The sequence below is a fragment of the Nematostella vectensis genome, chromosome 1 (assembly GCF_932526225.1).
Source record: "Nematostella vectensis chromosome 1, jaNemVect1.1, whole genome shotgun sequence".
NCBI lineage: Eukaryota > Metazoa > Cnidaria > Anthozoa > Actiniaria > Edwardsiidae > Nematostella > Nematostella vectensis.
The window spans coordinates 7,479,787-7,503,232 of NC_064034.1; the positions used below are offsets into that span (position 1 = coordinate 7,479,787).

Consider the following 23,446-nt stretch of genomic DNA (forward strand, 5'->3'; position numbering starts at 1 on the left):
CTTGTTGCAATTCAGTGAACAAAAGCCAATACACAAGATGCTCTGACACACGCTAATAGCGATACCTAAAATAACAACCCATGTAACCGGAAGGAAGTCTGTATTGGAAAAAACCCTTTGATGCCCTTTGGCCTTTCAAGGGAGTGTGCATGGGCAAGGCTATGGAACAGTTGATCATTAGCAAGCATTCCGCTTTCGCTTATGTTTGTATAGTATAGTTCAATGAAAAGTCGTTTATTTGTAAAGATAATCAAAATAAGGGGCAGAGATCCTATCTCCGTCTATCCTACATCACCATGTCACATGTCAAGGTATTTTGCTAGATTAGAAAAGTAAAGGGGGGGAGGGGGGTTACAAAAATCATACACGCTACCTGGAAGAAGATGCATGATGCAACGTTTTTTCCCCAGATGCAACCTCTGCTTTACCACATTTAGCCAGTGGGCGCACAAAGGACAACAGACTACTGAGACCTCCTATGATAAGCAGCTAGACTGCAGCTAGACTGCCAGTGGTTGTACTGTAGAGAATAAAATCTAGAAAATAAATTTGTAATATTTTTCCTGAAAATTGCCCTAACAAATTTTACCTTGCTCTTCTTTAACGCGGACCTCCAATATGGAGTGTGTCGACAAGCTTCTTCTTAACAACTAAACAACTAAAAAAGCATACTTGATATTTTGTGTATGTGTTTTCTTTTTAATATTAAAAACCTTTTTAAGAACTTTAGCACAAATTTTCCTTAATCACTTTTGGAAGGTTGGGGTATTTAATGATAATAAAGGCTATTGTAATGGTTATTTCCTGTAGATCAATACAGCAGTACTATAGATCAGTACCAAGAGACCATGACGTTCTCTTATTATATCATGGTCTCTTGTCAGTACTAAAAGAGCTAAAGGTGGTCGCTAGACGCCTCTCTTTTGAGGTTTGAGCGTATTTTGGCAAGTTCGATAAAAAAAAATCAAAATAACTCCATATGAAAGCTGGATAACATGCTATACGGTGGCTCATCCAAGCCACGGCATTTTGGCTGCATTGATTAGAATACTACTCGCCTAGACTATTCACTAATTACTATATTGCTATTTGCTATTCTAAAATCGATTAAGGGTTTTAATCACTTGACCAAAAATAATTCTTGACCCATTAAATTTCTTGATATTTTGCAAAGAAAGTCGACGATTCGCTGTTTTTTTTTTCGATGGACGGTCTCAAAACTTCCTGTTTATCAATTGTGTAGCGCTACAATACAAATTTGGCTGAAATAAATATGCTTTCAGATGAAAAACCCAAATAAAGCTGGAGAGCTTGCTACAATATGTTGAGAATGGCAAAGTCAGCATGGAGCACCCTAGGAACTGAGGATACATTCTCCTGATACAATTCTATATAAGAACAAAGGACACAACAAAACACTACTGACTCGACATTAATTCCGCTTTGTTAAGTCCTTTATCCAACCATGAAAAATTCCTTAAAACTCTGAATAGGGATTAAACGACAATAATCAGGCGTCCAATCGCCAATACAAGGAGCCTTTGTGTGTGTTTGTAAAGCTTTTTCATTAAGGATGATTAGCGAAGGCTAACAAATACGGTTATGAACAGCGAGTAAAAACACAAATCAGAAGCAACTTAAAGCAAACGTAAATTAAGACGCAAAGTGTGACAGAATGGCTCCACTACTATTGTCACTCCTCCCTTTTCTGTTTGTGTCCCCTTCATTGTCAGGTAAGGAAGCAGTTTACCGCCTTATTGGACGCAGAAAGGGCTGAGAATCAAGCTTCTTGTTTTTAAATATTTGATGTACATAAGTACAATATTCATACTTGTTAACGACACATTTAACAACTTCTTCTAACATACTGACAACTTCTTCTAACCTTGCTAAACAAAATGCAGTAAGTGTGTATGAACATAACACGACATAGAATTGTAGATTACAGAAAAAAATATCGAGATTCGCATAATACTTCAAATACACTTGTCAGGAAAATGAGAGATCAAACACGGTTAGTAATTCAAACGAGGATGTTTTCCCACTTATTCTGTTGTCCCGGTAACTGGTTTACATGCAATAACTTTCTTTCTATAAAGAATATGCCGAACCTTAAGTTACTTCGCGTGTAGCTTTTATTATTTTACTGCGAATAGATTCCGCTAAGACCACCCGCACTGTTAGTTTCAGAGAGTAGTTTTAACTCCAAAAGGGGAGTAAAAAACCGAGGTACAAAATGACTCCCTTTTTGGAGTAATTTTTTACTCCCTTTTTTCTACTCTCTCAAGGGAGTAGATTTTACCCCTGTAGGGGAGTAACTAAAGGGAGTGATTTACTAGGTTGCTCGCTATTACTCCATTAAAGGAGTACAATTTACCCTCAAAATGGAGTAATTTTTTACTCCCTTTTTTCTACTCTCTCAAGGGAGTAGATTTTACCCCTGTAGGGGAGTAACTAAAGGGAGTGATTTACTAGGTTGCTTGCTATTACTCCATTAAAGGAGTACAATTTACCCTCAAAATGGAGTTATTTTTTACTCCTTTTTTTCCTACTCTCTCAGGGGAGTAGATTTTACCCACTTTAGGGGGTAGCTAAGTGGAGTAATTTACTAGGTTGCTTGTAGTTACTCCATTAAAAGAGTACAATTCGCCCTCAAAATGGGAGTCAATTTTTACTCCCTATTTTGTTATTTCCCCCTACTAATTGGGTAACTAAAGGGATGATTTCAACCCCCTCCCCCCTGTTTTTACAAAATGGCCGTTTAAACTCCACCTACTTCAGGGGTTAATACTGGAGAAAGTAGAGTAATTTAGAAACACCAAGGAAAAGACGTTATTATGAATTTGACAAATCATTTAATTAAACAATTCAGTTTAAAAAATAACAAAAATATAAGTTGAAAAAATGTTTGAAAAATAATAGTCATTTGACATAAGGTATCCTGGACAAAATTACTAACAAGTGTCCCAACATAACAAAGCTGAAACAAACATAACACAATATTATTTTTCTATAACAACTTTAACAGCTTTTTAACATTACCCTTTTTGGCGTCATTACGGTTTTCCAAAAGAATTGCCTCCTCCTCCATCTTTTTATATTCAGATAAGAAGCTAGAAGCCTAATGCCTCTATATGCACCATTTAAATTTGAACCTGGTAGGCTAGCTTGAAAAGATAACTAGGTTCTTCATATGCAGGGTTTACTGTGATCAGAGTATACGGACAAAAACCAACTACACTAACATTAGATATTCAAAATAAATATCTGGACAAATTTTAGGTGCAAGACTGATTACTAGGTTTTTACTGAGCTAAGTTATTCAATTTTGTGCTTCAAGTAACAGTTTATAAAGCATAGGCGCTTTAGATGTAAGTACAGTGATTAGTGAATAACTTAAGTTTACAAAGTTTTTATTCGTTTCTTGCGATTTACGCATTGATACATTCCTTATACCTCAAACTTCTTTCTTTTCTGGCTTTCAACTCGAGCACATTTTACTATCTCTATCATAATGTCCTGCAAGGATAATAAGAGAAACACATAAGAAGGTAGTATTGCTTTGGAAGATAACAAAGAATCACAAAACATATCAGTCTAGTTCGAGAAATCCGCTCACGAACGATGATTTGATGCTGAAGTTGGTCGCAAAAATCACATTTAGTATTGAACCTATCACATTATAAAGCCCATTACACACTAACCTTTAACTTCAATCCATGTTCTGCCATCAAATCCTCAAAAAAGGTGGATTACGCGTAGAAAAGACGGGAATAAACGGCTATCTGTTTGGAGGTTATGATAATGGCTTCCGTTCGACCGTTATGATTTTGCGCCTTGGGCCCAAGCCCCTCTCGGTCACTAAAGCGAGGGACGCCCGGTACATTTTGGTTTTACGAGCCCTGGTGAGCCGTCTTCTATCTGCAAAGCGGGACTTCTTTTTTTTTATAATCTCAAGTAGCATTTCTATTAGAAACAATATATATGATTTTATAATGTTCAAATCGGATCTAAGAATTTTATACAATTATCACCCTACCTATCTTTCTTTTAAATGCAGTACTAATTATTCTGAGCGAATTTTGAAAGTACACCACATAAAACTTATGTTCGGATCCAAGCCTGTCTTTGATTACATTTCTTATTGTTGTAGTATAGCTGACAATATATGCAAGTATGGTGAGGCCTGTTCTTGTATTGAAAATGTTCTTTTAGGATTTCCTAAGAATTTCCTAAGAGTTCCTAAATTGTAGAACTTCAAATCTTCTTCCTAAGATTTTCTTATCCAAATTATTTCCATTTTCTGGTCTACTGCTTATACTAGGAAATCCTAGGAATTTGTAGGAAGTTTAATCATATTTTGTTGTTTTGATCGAACTTAGGAAATCTTAGGAAACTCCTAGGCACAGGGTAGAGTTTTTTGTCTCAATACCAATAGATACGATAAATTATTATTTTTATCTTTTGTCTTATATAATAAAGACTATCGTTTTCCTTCTTAAATTCAGCTAATTCAGAGTAAAAAAACAACTCCCTTTATTTTATATATTTGGAGTGGTTTGTTACTGCTCTAAAAAGATACAGCTGGAGTAAAAACTACTCTTTCAACACGAGATGGCTGGAGTAGTTTTTACTCTTCAAAACCTACGACCTAAAAGGAGTATTTTTTTACTCCATTTCTTGACCATCTGGAGTAAAAATAACTCTTTTCACTTCAGATAGTTGGAGTAGTTTTCACTCTGCTAAAATTACTCCCAGAAAAGAGTACTTTTTACTCCATTATTTGACCAACAAGAGTGAAAATTACTCTTTTTTTAATAAACATTCGATACTAATTCTCAGCAGAGTAAAACTTACTCCGTTAAGGGAGTAAACAAAAAAATTACTCCTCAGTGGAGTAGTTTTTACTCCAATAAAGGAGTTCAAATTACTCCTTTAAAAGTACTCCACCGCAAAGAGTAGTTTTTACTCTCCGAGTGGAGTAAAAATAACTCCCTGAAACTAACAGTGCGGCCTGTCTCGAGAGCAACAAATATAAGGGTCAACGAAGGTGAAGACCGTTGTTGGTCTTTGTTATGATCCTATAACATATCTTTAAAACTAGCGTGACAAGGCTAAGTCATACACCAACAAATTTTATGGTTCCAGCATAATTAAACTATTAGCAGTTTATTAAGCCGTCTTTATGGGGCTCCGTTGTCAGTTGTGCATCTAGTCAGCTCGTATAACGTTTCCCGTGGCCCACGTTAAGATTTGAGACTTTTCTGAGAGTGGCCTGCGCAAAACTTTACTTCTAGAACAAATACAACGTCCTGGGTCCGTGGAGGAAAGGCATTATGCACAATAGTCAGAGGCGGATTTAAGGGTGGGCCGAGCACCCCTCCCCCCTAATTTAAGATATTTGGCTTAAAAATGACAAGTAATATGAGGAAATACACGAAAGAACATTGAATCCGCCCCCCCTCCTTTTTGAAACCCTTGCTTCTGCCCCCTTTGGAGCTCCTGGATCCGCACCTGGTAGTGTAAGCAATAATATTATAAGGCTTACACCTGCAAAAGGGCGCTGGTTTTAGTTATCTGTCTTTCAACCATGACGCTTTGTATTTCGCGGGTTCTAAGTGGACCATACAGAGGACGTGGAGCACAGACTCCTGAATGACTTATTCAAAGACTACAACAAGGAGGCACGTCCTGTACTGAACAAGAGCGAAGCGATCGAGGTTCAGTTTGACATGGCCTACGCCCAGCTTATCAACCTGGTAAGTGCACATGAAAGCAGATGACCTAAAAATCTAATCGGGCCTTTCTTAGCCAATGTTTGAGGGGAAGGAAAAGGGAATTTGTTTACCAAATGAGTTGAGGCCGTCCTTTCGAGTCACCCCTGGCTACGACAGGACTGCTAACACCCCCATAGTGTTGTAGATCGACACCAAAAAGACCTTTGTTATTATTAAAAGCAGATGACCAAGAAAACCAAATCATGCATTAATAGCCAATGTTTGATAAGAAGGTAAAGGGGGTGGGTTCATTTGCCAAATGAGTTGAGACCATCCTTCCGAGTCACCCCATGCCTACTGCTAACATTCTCATAGTGTTTTAGATCTACACCAAAAACGTTTATGGTCATTAACTACCCCCAACCATTCAGAATTCCAGTTTAGCCCTTTAACTTGCAATATAGCTTGTATATTTGATAACCAACAGAACAGCAAGGACCAAATACTGCAGAGCAAGGTGTGGTTTAGGCAGGTGAGCGCATACTGCCAGTCATTTCCTTTTTCTGGCTGTGCATCACATGGTCTTATGCTACCTCTATCAAACGAGTATCCTCGGGGCCGAGCTAAGAGGCTTGCTGCTTTCTGGAGGTCCACAGGAAAAGTAACGAAGCTGATGACAATACTGCCTTACTCACAGTTAAAGCCGCTGCCACAGGAAATTCATTTCCTTACTTATCGATTTGCTGGAAAGTGCTGGCCGCTGCCGCTTATGCAATGGCCGCTTAGGAGATGTTTAACACCGCGAGGTACCGTTAAAAGATTCTTTCGTGAGCTCACAAGTGTTTTCGGTGCTCATTTGTTTTCAGAGATGGGTGAATCCCTTCCTCACCTGGGACCCAAAAATGTACGGCGGGCTGACGTCTATCAACGTGAACCCCAACATGATATGGAAGCCGGACATTGTCCTTTACCACAAGTAAGTTTGAATAATATATTAGGCCCGCGTACTGTTGAAGACGAAGGCTCGTGTCATACTGAACTCACAGTGATGGTAGTGTAGGTGTGTTTCTGCTAGTGCTACTGCTGATGTTGGAAGGGGAGGGGGGGAGTCATTTCGCGTATAAAGTTTTTTTTTTTTTTTTTTTTTAACGTACTGTTTGCCTTTCTCTACAGTATCGGATTCGGCGAAACTGGTGCCATCTACAAATTTGACACACGTGCGACAATCATGCATAACGGCTACACAGAGTGGTTTGCGCCAACAGAGATCCACAGCATTTGCGCAATCGACATCACCTACTTCCCATTCGACGAGCAGTTCTGCAAGATGAAGTTTGGGTCGTGGAGTTACTCGGGACGTCAGCTTAATTTAACGAGCAAAGGGGATTCTGCTGACCTTTCCAAGTATACGAAGAGCGGGGAATGGGACCTACTGGGCATGCGCGCTGTAAGGAACGTGGTCAAGTACAGCTGTTGTCCAGACCCCTTCATTGACATTACGTTTACTATGCACATCAGAAGAAAAGTCTTATTTTATCTGACAAATCTTATAGCGCCGTGTATTGTCCTAGCGACATTGACAGTGTTCTCGTTCCAGCTCCCTCTCGAGTCTGGAGAACGCATAGGACTGGTGATAACAATCTGGCTCGGTTTGACTGTGTTCATGCTCGTGTTTACCGAGAATGTGCCTAGGACTTCCGAAGTGATCCCGCTGATCGGCAAGTACTCTTTCTTGGTCATGTGCGTTGTTTCGTGCTCGCTTATCGTCACGTGCTGTATACTGAAGGTTTTTAACAAGGATCCCAACATCAAGATGTCCAGCTGGTTCAAGAAACTAATCTTCAAGGTGCTTGGTCCCCTCTTGATGATGAAGCCACCAAAAAACGACGAATCATCAGCTACGAGAGGCGATAAAATACGCTCGCTTCTTTCTCGGGGAAAGCTTAAAGGCACACACTTAGAATTGAAAGATCAGGTTCCATACAAAACAGATCAACGCATGCGAGTAGACAACGGTCACGTTTATCAATCAGTCAAGAAATCGGAGTCAGCCACTGTGGTCAGCAACAGCCAGGAACAGCTAGATGAGCTGTTGCACTATGTCCGCGCAATGGCGGAGCACTGGGCGGAGAGAGAGACAAACGAACACGTGTCAGGCGAGTGGCGGTATGCTGCCACTGTGCTTGATGCAGTGTTCTTCCGCGTGACATTTGTTCTCATCTTGGGTTCGACGTTAGCCTTTTATTTTATGATTCCAAGCGAAGTGCGATCTTTTTAAAGACTCTGGATCCAACTTGCCTGACGGTCTTTGAGTATTTAAAACTCTGATTATTTTACAAAATTTAACTATCCAAGCATTATTGTTTACTTTAACATTAAACTTTAACTTTTATTGTAGGATCGATTTAATCCTAAGCGATTCAAAGTGGATATGATTTGCTATAATGAAATGTACATTTCGTAGATCCGTCACACGAGTCGGTACCAGGTGAAATGCTTATTTTTCAGATTTGCGTCCTCGACAAGGAAGTGACCAGTGTCAGGGTTTACTCAAGAAAGTTTGCGTAGATGTTGTTTAATTTTTGAAAGAAAACAATGGTCTTGACGCCCAATGGATAAAACAGCTTAAAAGAGATGGGGGTGGGGGTTTGACGGCAAATGGGTAACCCTGCTGGCAGAGCTTTCTTCCTGTTTTTGTTCCATCAGTTCACTTGGGGTTGAGAGAGGGGTTCTGTGGGCGGCAGCCTGCTAAGGTGTCCATAAAATAGCGAGAGAGTTGGCTGTACATTCCGTTACTTTAGCCAGGCAGACGCGGCATTCATCACATGATTGCATCAATTTTATTGGACTTCCCATAAAACAACAACTGATACAAAAACTGAAATTTGATGTTGGCTCGTATTTAGGATACCATACTACTGATAGACTAGGTCCAGAACAAAAATATTAAATAAAATGTTAGTTAACCTTTATAAATAACCATTAAAAGGAATAAATAGAGTTCAAAGGATTCTTTGTATTCATATTACATCCATAAATACCTATTGGATTTAAACCAAAGCTGTAAAAGCTGTTTCTGATAAGTAAAACCCGAGCCCCTTACTCTAATCCAATACACTTGTCTTCCTAGTCTCTACTTGAAAATTGAACGAATGGTCTTCGTTCGCTCATTAAAGGGATCATCGTGTCTTCCAATTCAATCCTAGAACAAGAAATTAACGTGTCTACAAGTCGGCGGAACCAGTAATCAACATGTCTTCCATGTCGCTCCTGGAACAAGTGATCAGCTTGTCTTCCAAGTCGCTCCTGGAACAAGTGATCCGCTTGCCTTCACTGCTTACGCCAGGGTGGACGAGGTTGGGGAGTACCTTCCATCTTCCATTTGTCCGTTGGTTTGCTTTATCCGGTAATCTCTTACAAACGGGGCGACTACCTCCCAAGCCTTAAAACATAACAAGCAAAAGATAGCAACAAAGATCAATCTGGTGGCGTACAACAAGAGCTACTCTGGAAATGTGTGAATTTTCTCTGATCCCAACCTCCCATCAGTGGGTGTAGGGAGAAAATTGCTGTGATTCACACAATCAGTCACCAAACCGTTGGAACCATCCTAATAAAGAAAGCGGGTTTGTGCCACATACATTTCGCAAAGCGGGTTTGTGCCACTATAAATTATCGCCGCCTGAACACTTTGCTTATCTTTTGTATAGAGAAATGTTTACGGTCATACCTTTTCTTCCCGTAGGAGTTGTGTGACGGCGTCAATATCAGGAGCCATGAAACGGTCAGTCTCTAGTGGCCTATAGGGGGATTAAAATCAAAATTGGCAACCGTCAACATCATCTTGAGTATAATCTTATCATCGTCATCGTCGTCATCATCATCATCAGGTCAAACAAATTCCATTCAAAAGCCTTAAATCGTCTCCTGTGCGCGGATTAAATGTCGGTCTGAAGTCCCTTCCCACGAATGAGGAAATTGAAGGTATTTTAGACTGGCAGTTAGGACGGAATGCACAGGAGACTATGGCTAGCCAGACAACGCCAATTTTCAACGTCAAACTTTAATCAACGTCAACTACCACAAAATGTCTACAATTTCATTTATGAGTTACATCTAAAATACTGAAATAGTTTTTTTTTGCTTATGATATTTGTGCGGCGGATTTACTCTTATACACGATCCGAAAAAATAGTTCAGTATACATGGCCGTATCTAGAAACATTTATCAACTGGCAAGCAATTGTCATCTCTTCTGTTTGCTAGGGGTCAGGGTAAAAATCAGCTTCGAAGCACAGCACCAAACCGCTTTATGTAAATGCTCAACTAGACATTAGTGACTAAACATAAGCACAGATGTCACTTACTCGACTCTCGATCTCACGAGTTTGTGCAAAGCCTCTAGGGGCTCTGTAGTCTTGAGGGGGCGCAGGAACTCTATCCCTTGGCAGGCAGCGAGAAGTTCGATGGCGAGAGCTAGAACATGGTCAGAGGGGTTTAGAATAACGGAGTATCTTGTTCCAGTACCAAAACTCTCCAACGCGGCTCGGTCTACCTGTGGTCTCGCCGAAAGAAGAGCCAAGAGAATTTTGTTTGTGCATGCTCCCTTCATTACCCAGAAACCTGTGTAATTTGTCGTTGTGCAACCTCGAGCCTGGAACCTCGAAAACAAAATGGCGGCCATGACAGGGAAATTCCTTCGAAGGACTGAAGATTTTGATTGAGTCTATCACTTGCAGTCTTTTTGCGAGACCAGTGGTAGACCTACCCCCGTAGGATGTCCAGGTACGCCAAGTATGTCAAAGCTTAGGCGTCATCAGTTCAATTCTCAAACAGGTCAATAAAACTATGAATAAATGTCCAAGGAAAAAACACCACCAATGTACAGAGCCCTTGGCATGACGCGCGTTACAGTGGACACCATGACAATTAGCAAATAAGGTTGCGAGTATCACAGTCTGACTGAAATAGGAACCTCACATCTAACAACTAGGGGATTCTGCCGAGTTCTGAAGGCTCAGGACACTCAAAACTCAAAGTTAAGTTCATGTCAATCAGATTGTGTCCTTCTCGCATCATTACTGGCTTGCTAAACAAAAATTGCAAGATTACAACAACAGCACTGTTGTAAGAACTATGACGGCTCAGCGGCGACAGGCCATATTTAACAATTATCATCACGAATAGTTTGCTGATTGTTTCTTACCTCTCTCTACGTTCTCGACAACAAGCAAAGCCTTTCTGGCGGAGAACCCGCCCATGGACACATGATCTTCCTGCCCTGCTGAAGTGCTGAGGGAGTCGACCGAGGAGGGATGGCATAGGACTTTATTCTCCGATACTGGAAAAAATATTAAAGGAGTACTGGCAATTAGAAACTGTGAATAGGATGGGGAGTGTAGCAATAAAAAAAGTAAAATCTTCCTTGTGACCTCAACCAAGTCTAATAGACAGATAGAGGCTAATTACAATGGATTCTTTATCGTGTTTTATTTTTAAACAATTTTATCTGCTCCATGTAGCAAAAATAATTAACTGACAGACCATGATTCTTTTAATGAACCTGTATTTTTGTTCATAAATTCAACTGTTTACAAGCTTTCCAAAATGAATTCAAAATTAAACTTTTTTAACGGTTCATCTCCCGAATACAGCAACCCCTGTAAGAGCGTCTGTGACTAGGCAGCAAGAACTCCTTTTAAAACCCTTGGTGCCTCAGAAAAGGAGGGAGAGTAATTGTCTGGAGTGTTTCACAAATTGACCAGGAATAAATGAATTGCTCGCGAGGTATTTGCAAGATTTTTCAACATGGTGTATGAATAGAACACTGCTGGACCCAGTTGTGCTAAGATGTTTTCCCAAACAATGCCGGTGTTGATTTCACAAGGCTTGGCTAACATTTCTTACCTAGGGCTGCGCTTGTGCAGTGAGCCATCATAAATCCTGGGAAGGAAAAGATGTTCAAAATGGTTGCAAAAATGGAGAAGGCTTTCAAAAATAGTTTAATCGTAATCATACCAGAGTTTAAGCCACCATTTTTAACCAGGAAAGCAGGAAGTTCGCTGTAGGCTGAAAGAAAATTATCAAAAAAGTAATTTTCAAAATCTTGCCATCCCGTCAATGTGGTCTGACCACAATATTTACATCATTTGTTTGTAATAATTATTTAGCTAGTCAAAATTATAGTCTAATTATAAAATAGCAAAATATAAAAAAGAAGAAATTAAATTCTTGGTTTTAATGTGCTACCAAGATTGCTTCTTTCTACCCATTATACGGGTTCTCCACCAGATACCTACCGGGATTCATGAGACGCTCTAGTCGACGCTCACTCATACTCGCGAGCTCGTGTACTCCTATAGCAAGGTAGTCGAGAGCCTGGAACGGATATATGTATCATGATAGAAAAACTATTTTTCCAAACAGAACAATCTTCGATAAAAAGCCGATGGGATTGGATGCTATTTTGTGACTCTTTATTGTGTGGGGGCGTAAACACGCCTGCGTGAATTGCCTTCTCTAACTAAGGCAGGGGGCATGATTTTAGTAAAGTTTTTCCCTTTAGCTGTTGGAAATAATTGTACCCCCTCTATTTGTTCAATGTATTCTTGAAGGAATTTCAAGATACGGTTTTTCTTTCAAAATGATCAAGCACGCTGTTACCTTCGCAGGGTACTCGCCGTGGAAGTTCCCTCCAGAGATGATCTCCTCGCGATCGACAAATACAATCTGTGAACATCCCTGTCAAGGACTATGGAACCAAGATATTTCTTAGAAAAAAAAACCCTTAATTCACCGATCCCTTTATACAATCTGTGAATATCCTTGTCAAGGACTATGGAACCAAGATATTTCTTAGAAAAAAAACGCTTAGTTAAACGATTTCTTTATACAATCTGTGAACAGCCTTATCAAGGTCTATGGCACCAAGATATTTCTTGGAAAGACCCTTTGATTAACCTATCCCTTTATCCAATATATAAATATCCTGTTTGATGGTGATTACAGATGGGGTAACCTATCGACAGAACTTGCTATAGGTTTGAAGGATACCGGGTTATCGGTGGCACTATTGATCTCCGTTGTTAAGATGCCCCGGACAAACTCGATCGTATCAAATACAATTCCGTGCACCTGCGGAGAGACAAAATAAAACAAAACATAAAAAAACTTGGATCCTGAGGATGTCATGCCATAGCATATAGCCTAACCACCTTTTCCAGCAACACTTAGATTCCACACTAGTATCATTAAACTTAATTTTCATGGCGCTGGTTGCGCAAGTATCAATCCGTGATTACAACAATTTAAAGTATTACCTGTGGACAGCAGCGAAGCGTGTAAGCGTCCTGGACACGATTACAGAACCGATGGCTTTCTACAGAAGACAGCATGGGTAAGACATAGAACCGATGGCTTGAAACAAGACAGCATGGGTAAGACATGGTTACAGAACCGATGGCTTGATACAAGACAACAAGGGTAAGACATGGTTACAGAACTGATGGCATTCTACAAGACGACACGGGTGAAGCATGATTATATGGTTAGCTGGTTAGAGAACTGATGGCATTCTACAAGACGACACGGGTGAAGCATGATTATATGGTGAGCTGGTTAGAGAACTGATGGCATTCTACAAGACGACACGGGTGAAGCATGATTATATGGTTAGCTGGTTAGAGAACTGATGGCTTTCTTCAAGACAACACGGCTTAGGTCTCACAATATGAATACCCGGAGCAATTTTGAAAGTCTGTCAAGTCTGTTATAGCTGAGATATCAAATCCCGTTATCTGTGCTACTCTGAAACATGGCCCATACTAATATTTTGCCCACTAATATTTTGTATTGTTACCTGCTATTTCGGATGGATGTATGTCTGAGTGAAGAACAGCTCGCAGTGTCTCTGCCACCTTACCCTGTCCCTTGTGGGGACGCACTCTGTGAACATCTAATGGGGAAAAGAGTTTGTATTAGGTATGGTACCGCTATCATTATCCCTTTAGTCAGGCAGTACACAGCACTAGGGTGCCGCAGCCCCCCCCCCCCCCCCCCCCCCCCCTTAGCGGCCAAAAAGTGGATAGTTTCTTATTAAGGAATCTTCAAATACTATGCCTATTTCATATGATACCTATGACTGCGCACCCTTCTTAGGCAATCCCGGGTACGCGCCTGTTAGTTTTTTACTCACCAAAGTCAAACGCCCTGGAGCTTCCTTTGAGAACTTCCACCGACATGGCTGCTATGATGTTGGCTTGTCTAGCGATGGCGAAAGATCGCTCAAGCGCTGGAAAAAGATAAACGGCAAGAGAATATCAAAACATACAGTAAGTGTTTTTATATTGGTTCCCCCTTACACTTTCCTATTTTAGAAATCCTGGTATCAAAAGAGAGAAAGGACGTTTTGTGTATAATAGGATTATGGAGCATTATTTGGAAATAACAGATGCCAAATGAGCATACCTTCTGCTCCAAGGGCAGTAATGAGTTGCGTGCCGTTGATAAGTGCGATACCCTGCAAAGTTCATTAACACAAGGAAGATGTCAAATCACGCGTTATATCATATGGCATAAGCAACAACAGCGACATCAACAACGACAACAACAACGACAACAACAGCGATAACAACGACAACAACAACGACAACAACAGCGATAACAACGACAACAACAACGACAACAACAGCGATAACAACAACAACAACGACAACAACAGCAAGCGCGAAGCGGATCCAGAAATTAAGAGGGTGAACCGTTCCTTGGGCGAGGCTGTTTGTATATTAAGCCCACCATATATCTGCCATTGAAAGGGGTAATTTTTCGTTGATACTCACATTCAAGATTGGCCTCTACGTTTCAATGTTTATATTTTGTGAAGCGGTTTGTTCTTTAGCGTTTTGTATGGGTAAGGGTTAAATTAACGTTTATTGGGTGGTGGCACCGACTCAACTGTCTCAAGGTATGTTATTGTGCGGGATATAACTAACTTTTACCTCTTTCGGCCCAAGTTCAACTGGCTTCATGTCATGAGCCTCAAGCACCTAAAGCACATTAAATAAAACCATTAACTACAGAAAGGCACATACTCAATCAGCTTGCCTTTAGTGGTCCCATACGGTCAGCCACAGGAATCTCTCTGGAGACTCTATAGTCTCTATGTAGTCTCCTACGAAGCCACTCTTAACTTTGTCACTCTGGTCTTTCTCGCCTGTTCTATCGATGTCACCCTCAATTCTATTCGCAAACATTTTAGAAACACTGTTGCTGTTTTAGAGCATGACAGATATCGAGGCGGCTGCTTAATAGGGTAGATTATCTATGGTAGATAGTATGATAGGGACGCATTCTAGAGCATGACCGACATCGAGGCGGCTGCTTAGTGGGGTAGATCATCTATGGTAGATAGTATGATAGGGACTCATTTTAGAGCATGACCGATATCGAGGCGGCTGCATAGTGGGGTAGATCATCTATGGTAGATAGTATGATAGGGACTCATTTTAGAGCATGACCGATATCGAGGCGGCTGCTTAGTGGGGTAGATTATCTATGGTAGATAGTATGATAGGGACTCATTTTAGAGCATGACCGATATCGAGGCGGCTGCTTAGTGGGGTAGATTATCTATGGTAGATAGTATGATAGGGACTCATTTTAGAGCATGAAAGAGGTAGAGGCGGCTGCTTACTGTAGTAGGGTAGATTTTCTATGGGAGATTTTTACCAGTTTAGCATCCGCCCATCCGCTTTTCGGACTCCACATCTGTCCTTCTCCTAGCATGATCCCCAGGGCGAGGTGAGCCAGGGGGGCGAGGTCCCCGCTCGCGCCCACTGTGCCCTGTTCTGGGACTCGTGGGAGTAATGACTCTACAGAGCAAAGAGGGCTTTAGAACTGGCATAATCAGGATTTACAAATAGCTTTATGTCATACGTACTGTTGTATGCTTCAATGTATTGTTGAAGTGTTTCAAGTGAGATACCGCTAAAGCAAAGAAAAAAAAAAGAAAAAAGATAGATGAGATAGTGCCGGGTATCAGACAAGCAAATATAAGCATGTTTTGACGGGGCAGACGGGCAGATGAATAGACAGGACAGGTTAACGATATAATACCTGTATCCTTTCGCCAGGACGTTAATTCTCAGTGCTAGTAGCATGCGTGTTCTCTCTAGAGTTAGCGGGTTGCCGACACCTGCAGGTTTTAGACGATATGATGACATATATCACTATTAGATCTAGACTAAAAAATCCCAGCGACATAGTCTATAATGTAATTCTAGAATAAATCAATACCCCCCACAGATGCAATGACGGGGAGTCTTTCGGGATCTAGCCCCCGTTTTTTTTACAGGCAAACACTGTATTTCGGCCAATCCCGGGGTGATATTCCTGAGGGGTGTGTGTGTGTGTGGGTGGAGGGGGGGGGGGGGGGCTCTGAGGAAATTCCAATCGTGCGAAAGTGGGTGTTTGATGGTATTTCATTTCCAGTGGATAAACAATATGTTCTTTTTATTCAAATGCTGTATCTCGACCAAATTTATAGGGCAAAAATCCTGAGGGATGGATAAGGGGTCTCAATTGGGAAGAAGATGCAAGTGGAGCTAACATCTTCTCTGGAATCACACAATCTACTTTTCGCGAATCTTACCTACGGCGTGGGAGCGAACCAAGTTTTGTTGGAGGTCTCTGAAATACAGATTTTAATCTTTTAATCATCGAGTTTGTTTCTACCTAAGGCATCTTTACTCATCAATGTCATAAAGATCTAAGACATGTCTTACTGACTCGTACCCATCCGCACGTTATTGGCAACAATGGATTTGTTGTGGGTAAATTAATAGGCGAGAGTAAAAGTGTGGCCCATTCGTACAAATATACTTCGGTGTGGTTAATAAAATTATAACTGGTAGGTCAACACATGGGTCAAAGGTGTTTTTTAAGCAAATGTCCCCCTTATTGGAAATGCTTTCCTGCTATTTTTAGTTATCACCATTTAACTCACTGTAGCTTATCTTTGGAGATGACAACTTGAGCAAATTTGCCAAAACCAGTAGTTACTCCGTACGAAACTGCAATTTATCAAGATCAGTATCAGCTAACCATTATAATGGAATTTTCCTCGAGCATCCAAGGGACCGAATAATATGCCCTTTCAGTTGCGGATCTAGGGGGGGTTAAGGGGGTTTAGCCCCCCCTTTGGCCTGCCAGAAAGCCATTGCCAGCATTGCCACCTCCCCCCTTTATCACCGAGTCAAACCCCCCCCCCCCCTGAAATGAAAACCTAGATCCGCCCCTGCCTTTATATAGAGGCTATCCGCATATTGGAGGTCCGTTACATAATGTATGTCCCACACCCTTGTCTGCTCTTCTAGATAGTGCACTTAATAAGAACATGCGATCTTCTTAGAAAGCGTCTCTGTATGTGCAGTAAATTGATTGTGGATAATATGCATTTAGGAATCGACATTCCGTGAGTCGGTAAAAAAAAGAATGTCCGACCTACCTCTATTCTCCCTGACGATTTCATCGAGAAGAGCCCGAGCTTTGTTGATTCTTTTCTCGGATTCTTCTGTTAGCTAAAAAGATAAACAGATAGTATTTAATAGTATACAATGAAACCTCCTTATAACGGACAACCTCGAATTCAATAAATGAGTCCGTTGAGCGAAAGCGTAATGGAAGTCTGTTATATGGAGATTCTACTGTAAAACTGAAAAGATGTGATTTAGTAGCAGAGCAAATACAATTTCTGATTTGATCCCTCCTACAAACAGGCGTGTGTCCAGAGGGGGTTGCAAGGGGTCCGTACCCCTCCCTGCTTATTGCAGGAATGGAAAATTACGTGGGAAAGCATTTAAAAATAATTGAATCCACTTGTGTGAATTCACACTTGTGATAGAAAAAGGTTTGGGTCTAGAAAGGCATAGTCATAGGTTAGGGTTGAGCTCAAGGAAAAACAAAATATTTCCATCTTAAAATCATTCCTCTCAGTGAATTATTGTTAGACCCCACCCTGCTTTTTCTCTGGACATTACCCTGACAAAACTCACTTTGATTTTTAGACCTCCTTTCCCAAGTTTAACGAGAACATCAGTAGAAAGGGTCTCGCCGTCCAATGCAACAAATTTACACTGAAGAGAAAGAGAAATATTTTACAATTTAAGATACATGACACCATATAGACGTTCCCCTGCTATTGTTAAGTGAACGAAACAAAAAGGGATAATAATCAAGAAAAAAATTGGATGGACAGGTTCAGATTTATTTAGGAGTGCAGCACGAAGACTTTGTTGTGGGTGACTTTTTCACAGCATGATTTTTCCTACTGACCTTGCAGGCATCGAATTGTTTGTTCTGCAATACACTTGAACTAGAGATAGTAGGTACTAATGAGTATGCATGGCTGCTCCCGTTTCCTTCTCTTCATGGAACTCGGGACGACCCCTACCCCCCGCCCCCCACCCCTTAAAACCTCTAGGGCAGCTCTTAATTACTCAACCTACCTCTGGCTCAAGCGGAACATGATTCTTCTCCAAACCATTTCTTTAAAATTAGTTAAGGTTTCTAATTTGAACGTCTTTGAGTGAAAACATCAAGCAGATATAACCTACAGTCGATCATTACCGAAAGTAAATTCTACAAGCGAATGATTACTTTCTCTTGGTCCTTATAGAGGTGGGGAGGTAGAGAGCGCCTTATTCGTACAATCTCCTAAATCTCTTGTAACTCAGATTCGCCCTAAGCGACTTGTAAGCCGAGCCGATCGCCTGTTTCATTTGATCATATGAAAATGAGCCTTTGGGCAATTAAAAATATAGCGAGTAAGCTGCTTATTAAAAGATAAATTTGAGATAATCATTATGCGCAGGGAGAACTAACTAAACGCGGCCATGTAATATTTTCTCTCTTATACACCGGCTAGACGCACCGGCCGCGCTACGTAAGATGACGAAATAGAGTGGTAAACAAGCAACTATTATTATCAAAAGGGTACATCTCTCTTTGAGACTGAGAAGTGTTGTTTTTTTCTGAAAATAATAAAGAACGTTAAAAAATATAATGGCGTTGAACTTTTTTTCTTATGTAAAAAAAGATGACACTACATTGTCTTATAACAAAATTAACTATTAAAGGTTATCCAAAAACGGTTATTACCTGCTCTAGAGTAAATATGTATACAACCATAAGTTTGTACTTTGTTTACAACAATTAATAATCATGATAATTAATAATAATGGTTTGTTAATACCTCCCAGGGAAGGGTTCGTTTATTTTGTCTATTTCATTTGGGGGCATGAAGAAAAATTCTCCCAAAGCTAATTGAAATTTTTTGGCTCTTTTATCAAAATGACAAGATTATGATAGTCTACTTTCCTCGTGTTTTGATGGACAGTTTTGAGAGCGTCATTCATTTGCATATACCTCGCATGTAACCATCCATGTAAATGTGACCGTAAAAGCCAAGCCGAAGCACGAAAAAAAAGTAGGGAAAGGGTAGTTAGACGTATGTATTTCTTTGCATATTTCTTGGGTCAAGATATTCATTAGGTTTTTTTTTTTTTCACTGTGGATTACTCTTGTATGATTGCATGCTGATTATTATATTTCTAAGTCAACACTTTCTAAGTAATTTTCACTTACCAAGCCAGATGAAGTCATTGTCTTTCAGAACGTCTCTGACTATGTCAGTCGGTGAGAGCAGGCCAGTGCTTTCGGCTAATCGAACCTCAAATGACTCGGAATTCGAATCGAAGGGTTTGGAAATAGACTTTCTTCGTAGCAGGCATTTATCAACCAGTGACTGAATCGAATTGTTGTTGTCTTCCTCACATGGAACCACGATCCATTCTCCTTCAATGCGAACGTTTACCCGCATGGTCTCTAGACTTTGTTCCTGGTAAAATTACAATGCTGGGAAAATAAAATGCGTTAAAATTCGGTAAAATTATGACGAGAGAACCGTAAAAAGCCGGTGTGTTGGTTATCGCTTCCTTCGTTTCTGATGATAACCCGTAAGACGGGTTTAAAATATTCAAATGCGTCATGGTAGGAAACAATTCAACGAATCAGATTCGAGAGCTTTAGTCACACCCCCGACGCAGCCCACGGTTCTCCCGCGCCAAAAGGCGAGGGTCTGTGCAAGACAAACAAAGACACTAGGGGGGAGGTCGAGTGATAAGTTTTGTACGTGTCTTCAAGGTCAATTTTTGTAACTTTGCGCGAACCTGTTACCTGTCTTTTCGCGCCTATAAGGCACATCAACTTTGCGCGAACATGTGCTTTTTATAACCAATCGATCCGCGAATCCTTCAATCTTTTTGTTATCGATGTTTCGGATTTCTCTTTTTTTTCGGGCTTGGCGCGGAGACGTGGGCTCCCTGCGCTATCCATAGCGAGGCTATTCAAACAAAATGGCGGTGTACAACAGTGATCACACTACTGCTTCTAGTAAAGAGATCGCAGTTGTTAGTGGCATACAGATGGCAGCGTTAGCTCTAGCAGGCGTATTTGCCAATTATCTACTTGCGGATGTGACATTTGTTACCAAACCTGTTCTTGCCTTTAAGATTTTCACGTTCGTCTACGCACCGCTTTGCTTTACTTTGCTGTTGTCACGAACCAAGTCTAAATGGACGGTGAGGGGCATGTGTACAGTCTGTTTGTGTTTTACTTATGATAATGCAATCTGTGTGGCGCTAAATGTGTAATTCCAAATATGATTTTTTTTTAAATTCCAAATATTCCATAAAGAGCGAATAATGACGAGAAGTCGCTGTGAAATAACCCTCAACTAAGCTTCTTCTATTTCTGCTATCTTCTATTTTCAGCTGATGCAGTTGGTCAAGCTTCCCATCATTATAACATTATTTGCAGCATTCTTTCATATCATAGCAGTATTATATGGAGCTCCATTTTTAGAGTAAGTATGATAGGGTGCAATTTTCAGCATCTTTACCAATGTAAAGAAAGGGTGTTACAGCCCATCGCACCCGCTGTGGCGCGCCCCGCCCCAAAGAGACTGGACCTGTAAAAGTATTTTGGTTTTATAGTTTTGTTCCTGTTTTCGCATTCTTTTCTCGCATTTCCCCCCAATTCTCGTATTCCATTGCATGTCTCACAATTCTTGTACTATCAAGAATAAAACGTTTTTTATTCAACACAAATGGGGGAGTGGGGAGGGGTTTCCTTTGCTACTTTCCTTGAGGTTACTGAGTTTTGTTTATTTTCAAGGAAAACAGAAGAGACCTTTGTTTGGGGACTAGTGATGGCTATTCTCCTAGTCGCACCCTTGTGTGCTGTTTTTGGTACTGAACTTGAAGTCTTTGTAAGAATGTGCAGCAGTAGTTGGTATGTTTACATGAGACAAAGAGTGTATTTTTTAAAGCTTTGTAAATTACAGCTGAATTTGTGATTTTAGGACCACCAATAATTAAAATTTATTGTTTTTGAAAAACTCATTCACAATCAAACTTTGAGGGCAGTCTCCTTGTTTGGTTTGAACGACTATGCAGTATTGTAAACAATGAATTCTGTTGTAAGCATATAGAGTGGTTCTCAAAATCCCATGAAACTAAATGTAACTGTTAAAGTATAATATTCAAGCCAGAACAAAAAAATAACAAAGACATTACAGTGTATTAGTACTAAATAAACTAAATAATATTTCACAGGATTTTGAAAACCACTCTAAAGTGCTACATAGTATATGTAGCTGTAATCTCTATCATAATTTATTTTTGTAAACTCTTTGTGAACATTTTTCAGTCTTCCATGCTTACCCCAGTGCATACAAATTGTATTCCTGTTTACTTGATTGATAACTACATTGCTGTTTTTAGGTATGAGTATAGCCTAGAATCCTACTTTCAACAGTGCATAATTATGACAGTCTTTGGAGCATGGATAGGTGCATTTACAATCCCTTTAGACTGGGATAGGCCATGGCAGGTCTGTACTTATTCTGCCTTAGTCCCCCAAAAAATGATGTCTATGATTGGGAAGTTATTTGAGAAATGGGGGAAGGGAAGGATCTTAAGAATGATCTAAGGAAATGTTTTTTTTTTAAAGGGGGAGGATGATATTTCAAAATTCAAACTAAGATGTTTATGTTTTTATTATTAGGTCTGTATGTTGTTTGGCTTATTGTTAGTACTATATTGTTTACAATCTTAGCTGTAGCTGAGGTTTTACATCTTGATATGAGATCTCAAATGTCCAATAATCATAATTTTTTTTATTACCAGGGAAAACTGAATCTGAATCAGTGAAGCCTTTCACCCCTTTAATTTTAGTTTATAGAGAGATAGAAACCTTTATTTAAAATCAAATATATAAAAAGCAAGTAAATTATTCAGGGTAGTCTCGTCAGACACCTAACCTGCTATCAATGAAAGCCTTTATAAAAATAGGTATTTTTTTGTCTTACTATAAATCCTGGTGCTGGTTTGCCTTTTTATAGAAATATTCTGGGTATTTGGGTATCTTATACACACACAATCATGTTTCTACAGGTAAGGAATGTTGTAATAATCAACTGTATTGTTTTGTAATAACCTCATTTTAAAATCCTGTTTAGGTCTGGCCTATACCTTGTGCGATTGGAGCTTTACTTGGTAACACCACAGGGCTTATCACATCGTGCATAGCTTTCCTCCAATCTGAACAAAGAGGCTTGAAAAGAAAATATTTTTAGTGAATAGAGAGATGTTATTTGTGAACCCCACCCAAAAAAACTTATCGTGCCATATACTGGTATCAAAAATTATGCAAAGGGATTTTTTTTACATTTTTATACGTGGTCCCTTTTTTTTTCTTTTTGTGTTTAATCTAAGATATCAGACGTCTGTGGAAGATGCTATTACACATAGATTTTCAAAATGTACAACCTTATTTGAAATAGATTTATGTGTAATTATGCCTGCTCTATTTGATGTATTATATTTGAATAAATACAATAAAAAAACAGTAGTGGATTTGTATGTGTGGGTTCTTTGGTTGGTGATGTATCACTACAGGCCATCCCCCCACAACGGCCGAAAGTCCACTTTCGGTTCTCAATAGACCTGCTATTTGTTGACAAAACTATAAAGCATAAGCTAGATCACTCCGGTATGTAGCCAAATCTAACAATAAACGTCCCGTGGAGATACTGCAAAGGCATAAAAAATCCCTTTTTGTTTTTTCAGGGGTGGTCTCACCCCCCCCCCCCCCTCCCACCCTGGAAAAATTTGTTCCACTTTTTCGGTCTTCGCACCCCCCCCCCCCCCCCCCAAGAAAAATCTTGGGTACAGGCCAAGCACATGCCCCTAATGCAATTCCCTTGCTACTGCTCTTTCTGGGGTTTGATAAATTTGAAGTGGAAGGAGGGGGATTGTAAAATTTAAGCAAAGCCGATAAAATAAAAATGCTAGTAATCAGTTTAATTGGCCCTGAAATGGTGCATTTTCTAAGTATATTCTAAAAACACGAGGAGGTACATAGAGAAATGATAAAGGCTTAAACATTTTGCCGCCTTTTTTAATGTTTTAATATAATTTTTGGCCTTTTTTGTGTGAACATTGTGTATTTTACTTTCCGTTCAATTTGGTATGACACCAGAAAACGTGATATAGCGTGTTATTGTTTAAGAATGTCATTAGCCAATAAACGATCAGAAACATGTCACACCCCCGGCTCAGCCTACACTACTGCGCAGACATAGTGTCTAGGGCGGGGTAGGTAGAATTTAT

At 40.0% G+C, this 23,446-nt stretch overlaps 3 protein-coding genes and 1 long non-coding RNA gene across 7 annotated transcripts; 2 read left to right on the plus strand and 2 right to left on the minus strand.

Moving 5' to 3' along the window:
- The first annotated feature begins 92 nt into the window (after positions 1 to 92).
- On the plus strand, positions 93 to 8,727 carry LOC5519008 (neuronal acetylcholine receptor subunit alpha-3). Of its 4 annotated transcripts, XM_032363955.2 has the most exons (6): positions 93 to 311; positions 411 to 481; positions 5,620 to 5,759; positions 6,205 to 6,249; positions 6,584 to 6,693; positions 6,891 to 8,727. In XM_032363955.2, the coding sequence occupies exons 1-6, from the start codon at positions 223 to 225 to the stop codon at positions 7,993 to 7,995; spliced, it is 1,560 nt and encodes a 519-aa protein (XP_032219846.2). In that variant the 5' UTR covers positions 93 to 222; the 3' UTR covers positions 7,996 to 8,727. The 4 variants fall into 4 exon arrangements, with proteins under 4 accessions (XP_032219846.2, XP_048581252.1, XP_048581260.1 ...); XM_048725295.1 differs by lacking the exon at positions 6,205 to 6,249; XM_048725303.1 differs by lacking the exons at positions 93 to 311; positions 411 to 481 and adding an exon at positions 489 to 2,014.
- Positions 3,397 to 4,117, minus strand: LOC125561282. Its single transcript, XR_007307312.1, has 2 exons — positions 3,705 to 4,117; positions 3,397 to 3,519 (listed from the first exon to the last, which is right to left on the minus strand). It is a non-coding gene; the product is annotated as an uncharacterized LOC125561282 (long non-coding RNA).
- On the minus strand, positions 8,539 to 19,744 carry LOC5519022 (histidine ammonia-lyase). Its single transcript, XM_032363953.2, has 24 exons — positions 19,359 to 19,744; positions 18,712 to 18,745; positions 18,221 to 18,260; positions 17,768 to 17,848; positions 17,221 to 17,293; positions 16,720 to 16,786; positions 16,366 to 16,403; positions 15,831 to 15,909; positions 15,655 to 15,701; positions 15,444 to 15,586; positions 14,714 to 14,761; positions 14,184 to 14,235; positions 13,912 to 14,007; positions 13,576 to 13,671; positions 13,037 to 13,095; positions 12,771 to 12,851; positions 12,381 to 12,446; positions 12,017 to 12,095; positions 11,736 to 11,786; positions 11,625 to 11,660; positions 10,924 to 11,058; positions 10,085 to 10,193; positions 9,448 to 9,517; positions 8,539 to 9,159 (listed from the first exon to the last, which is right to left on the minus strand). The coding sequence occupies exons 1-24, from the start codon at positions 19,591 to 19,593 to the stop codon at positions 9,055 to 9,057; spliced, it is 1,920 nt and encodes a 639-aa protein (XP_032219844.2). The 5' UTR covers positions 19,594 to 19,744; the 3' UTR covers positions 8,539 to 9,054.
- Positions 19,745 to 20,096: 352 nt separating this feature from the next.
- Positions 20,097 to 22,690, plus strand: LOC5519007 (phosphatidylinositol-glycan biosynthesis class F protein). Its single transcript, XM_032363958.2, has 5 exons — positions 20,097 to 20,353; positions 20,546 to 20,637; positions 20,949 to 21,065; positions 21,557 to 21,665; positions 22,294 to 22,690. The coding sequence occupies exons 1-5, from the start codon at positions 20,129 to 20,131 to the stop codon at positions 22,408 to 22,410; spliced, it is 660 nt and encodes a 219-aa protein (XP_032219849.2). The 5' UTR covers positions 20,097 to 20,128; the 3' UTR covers positions 22,411 to 22,690.
- Positions 22,691 to 23,446: the final 756 nt, after the last annotated feature.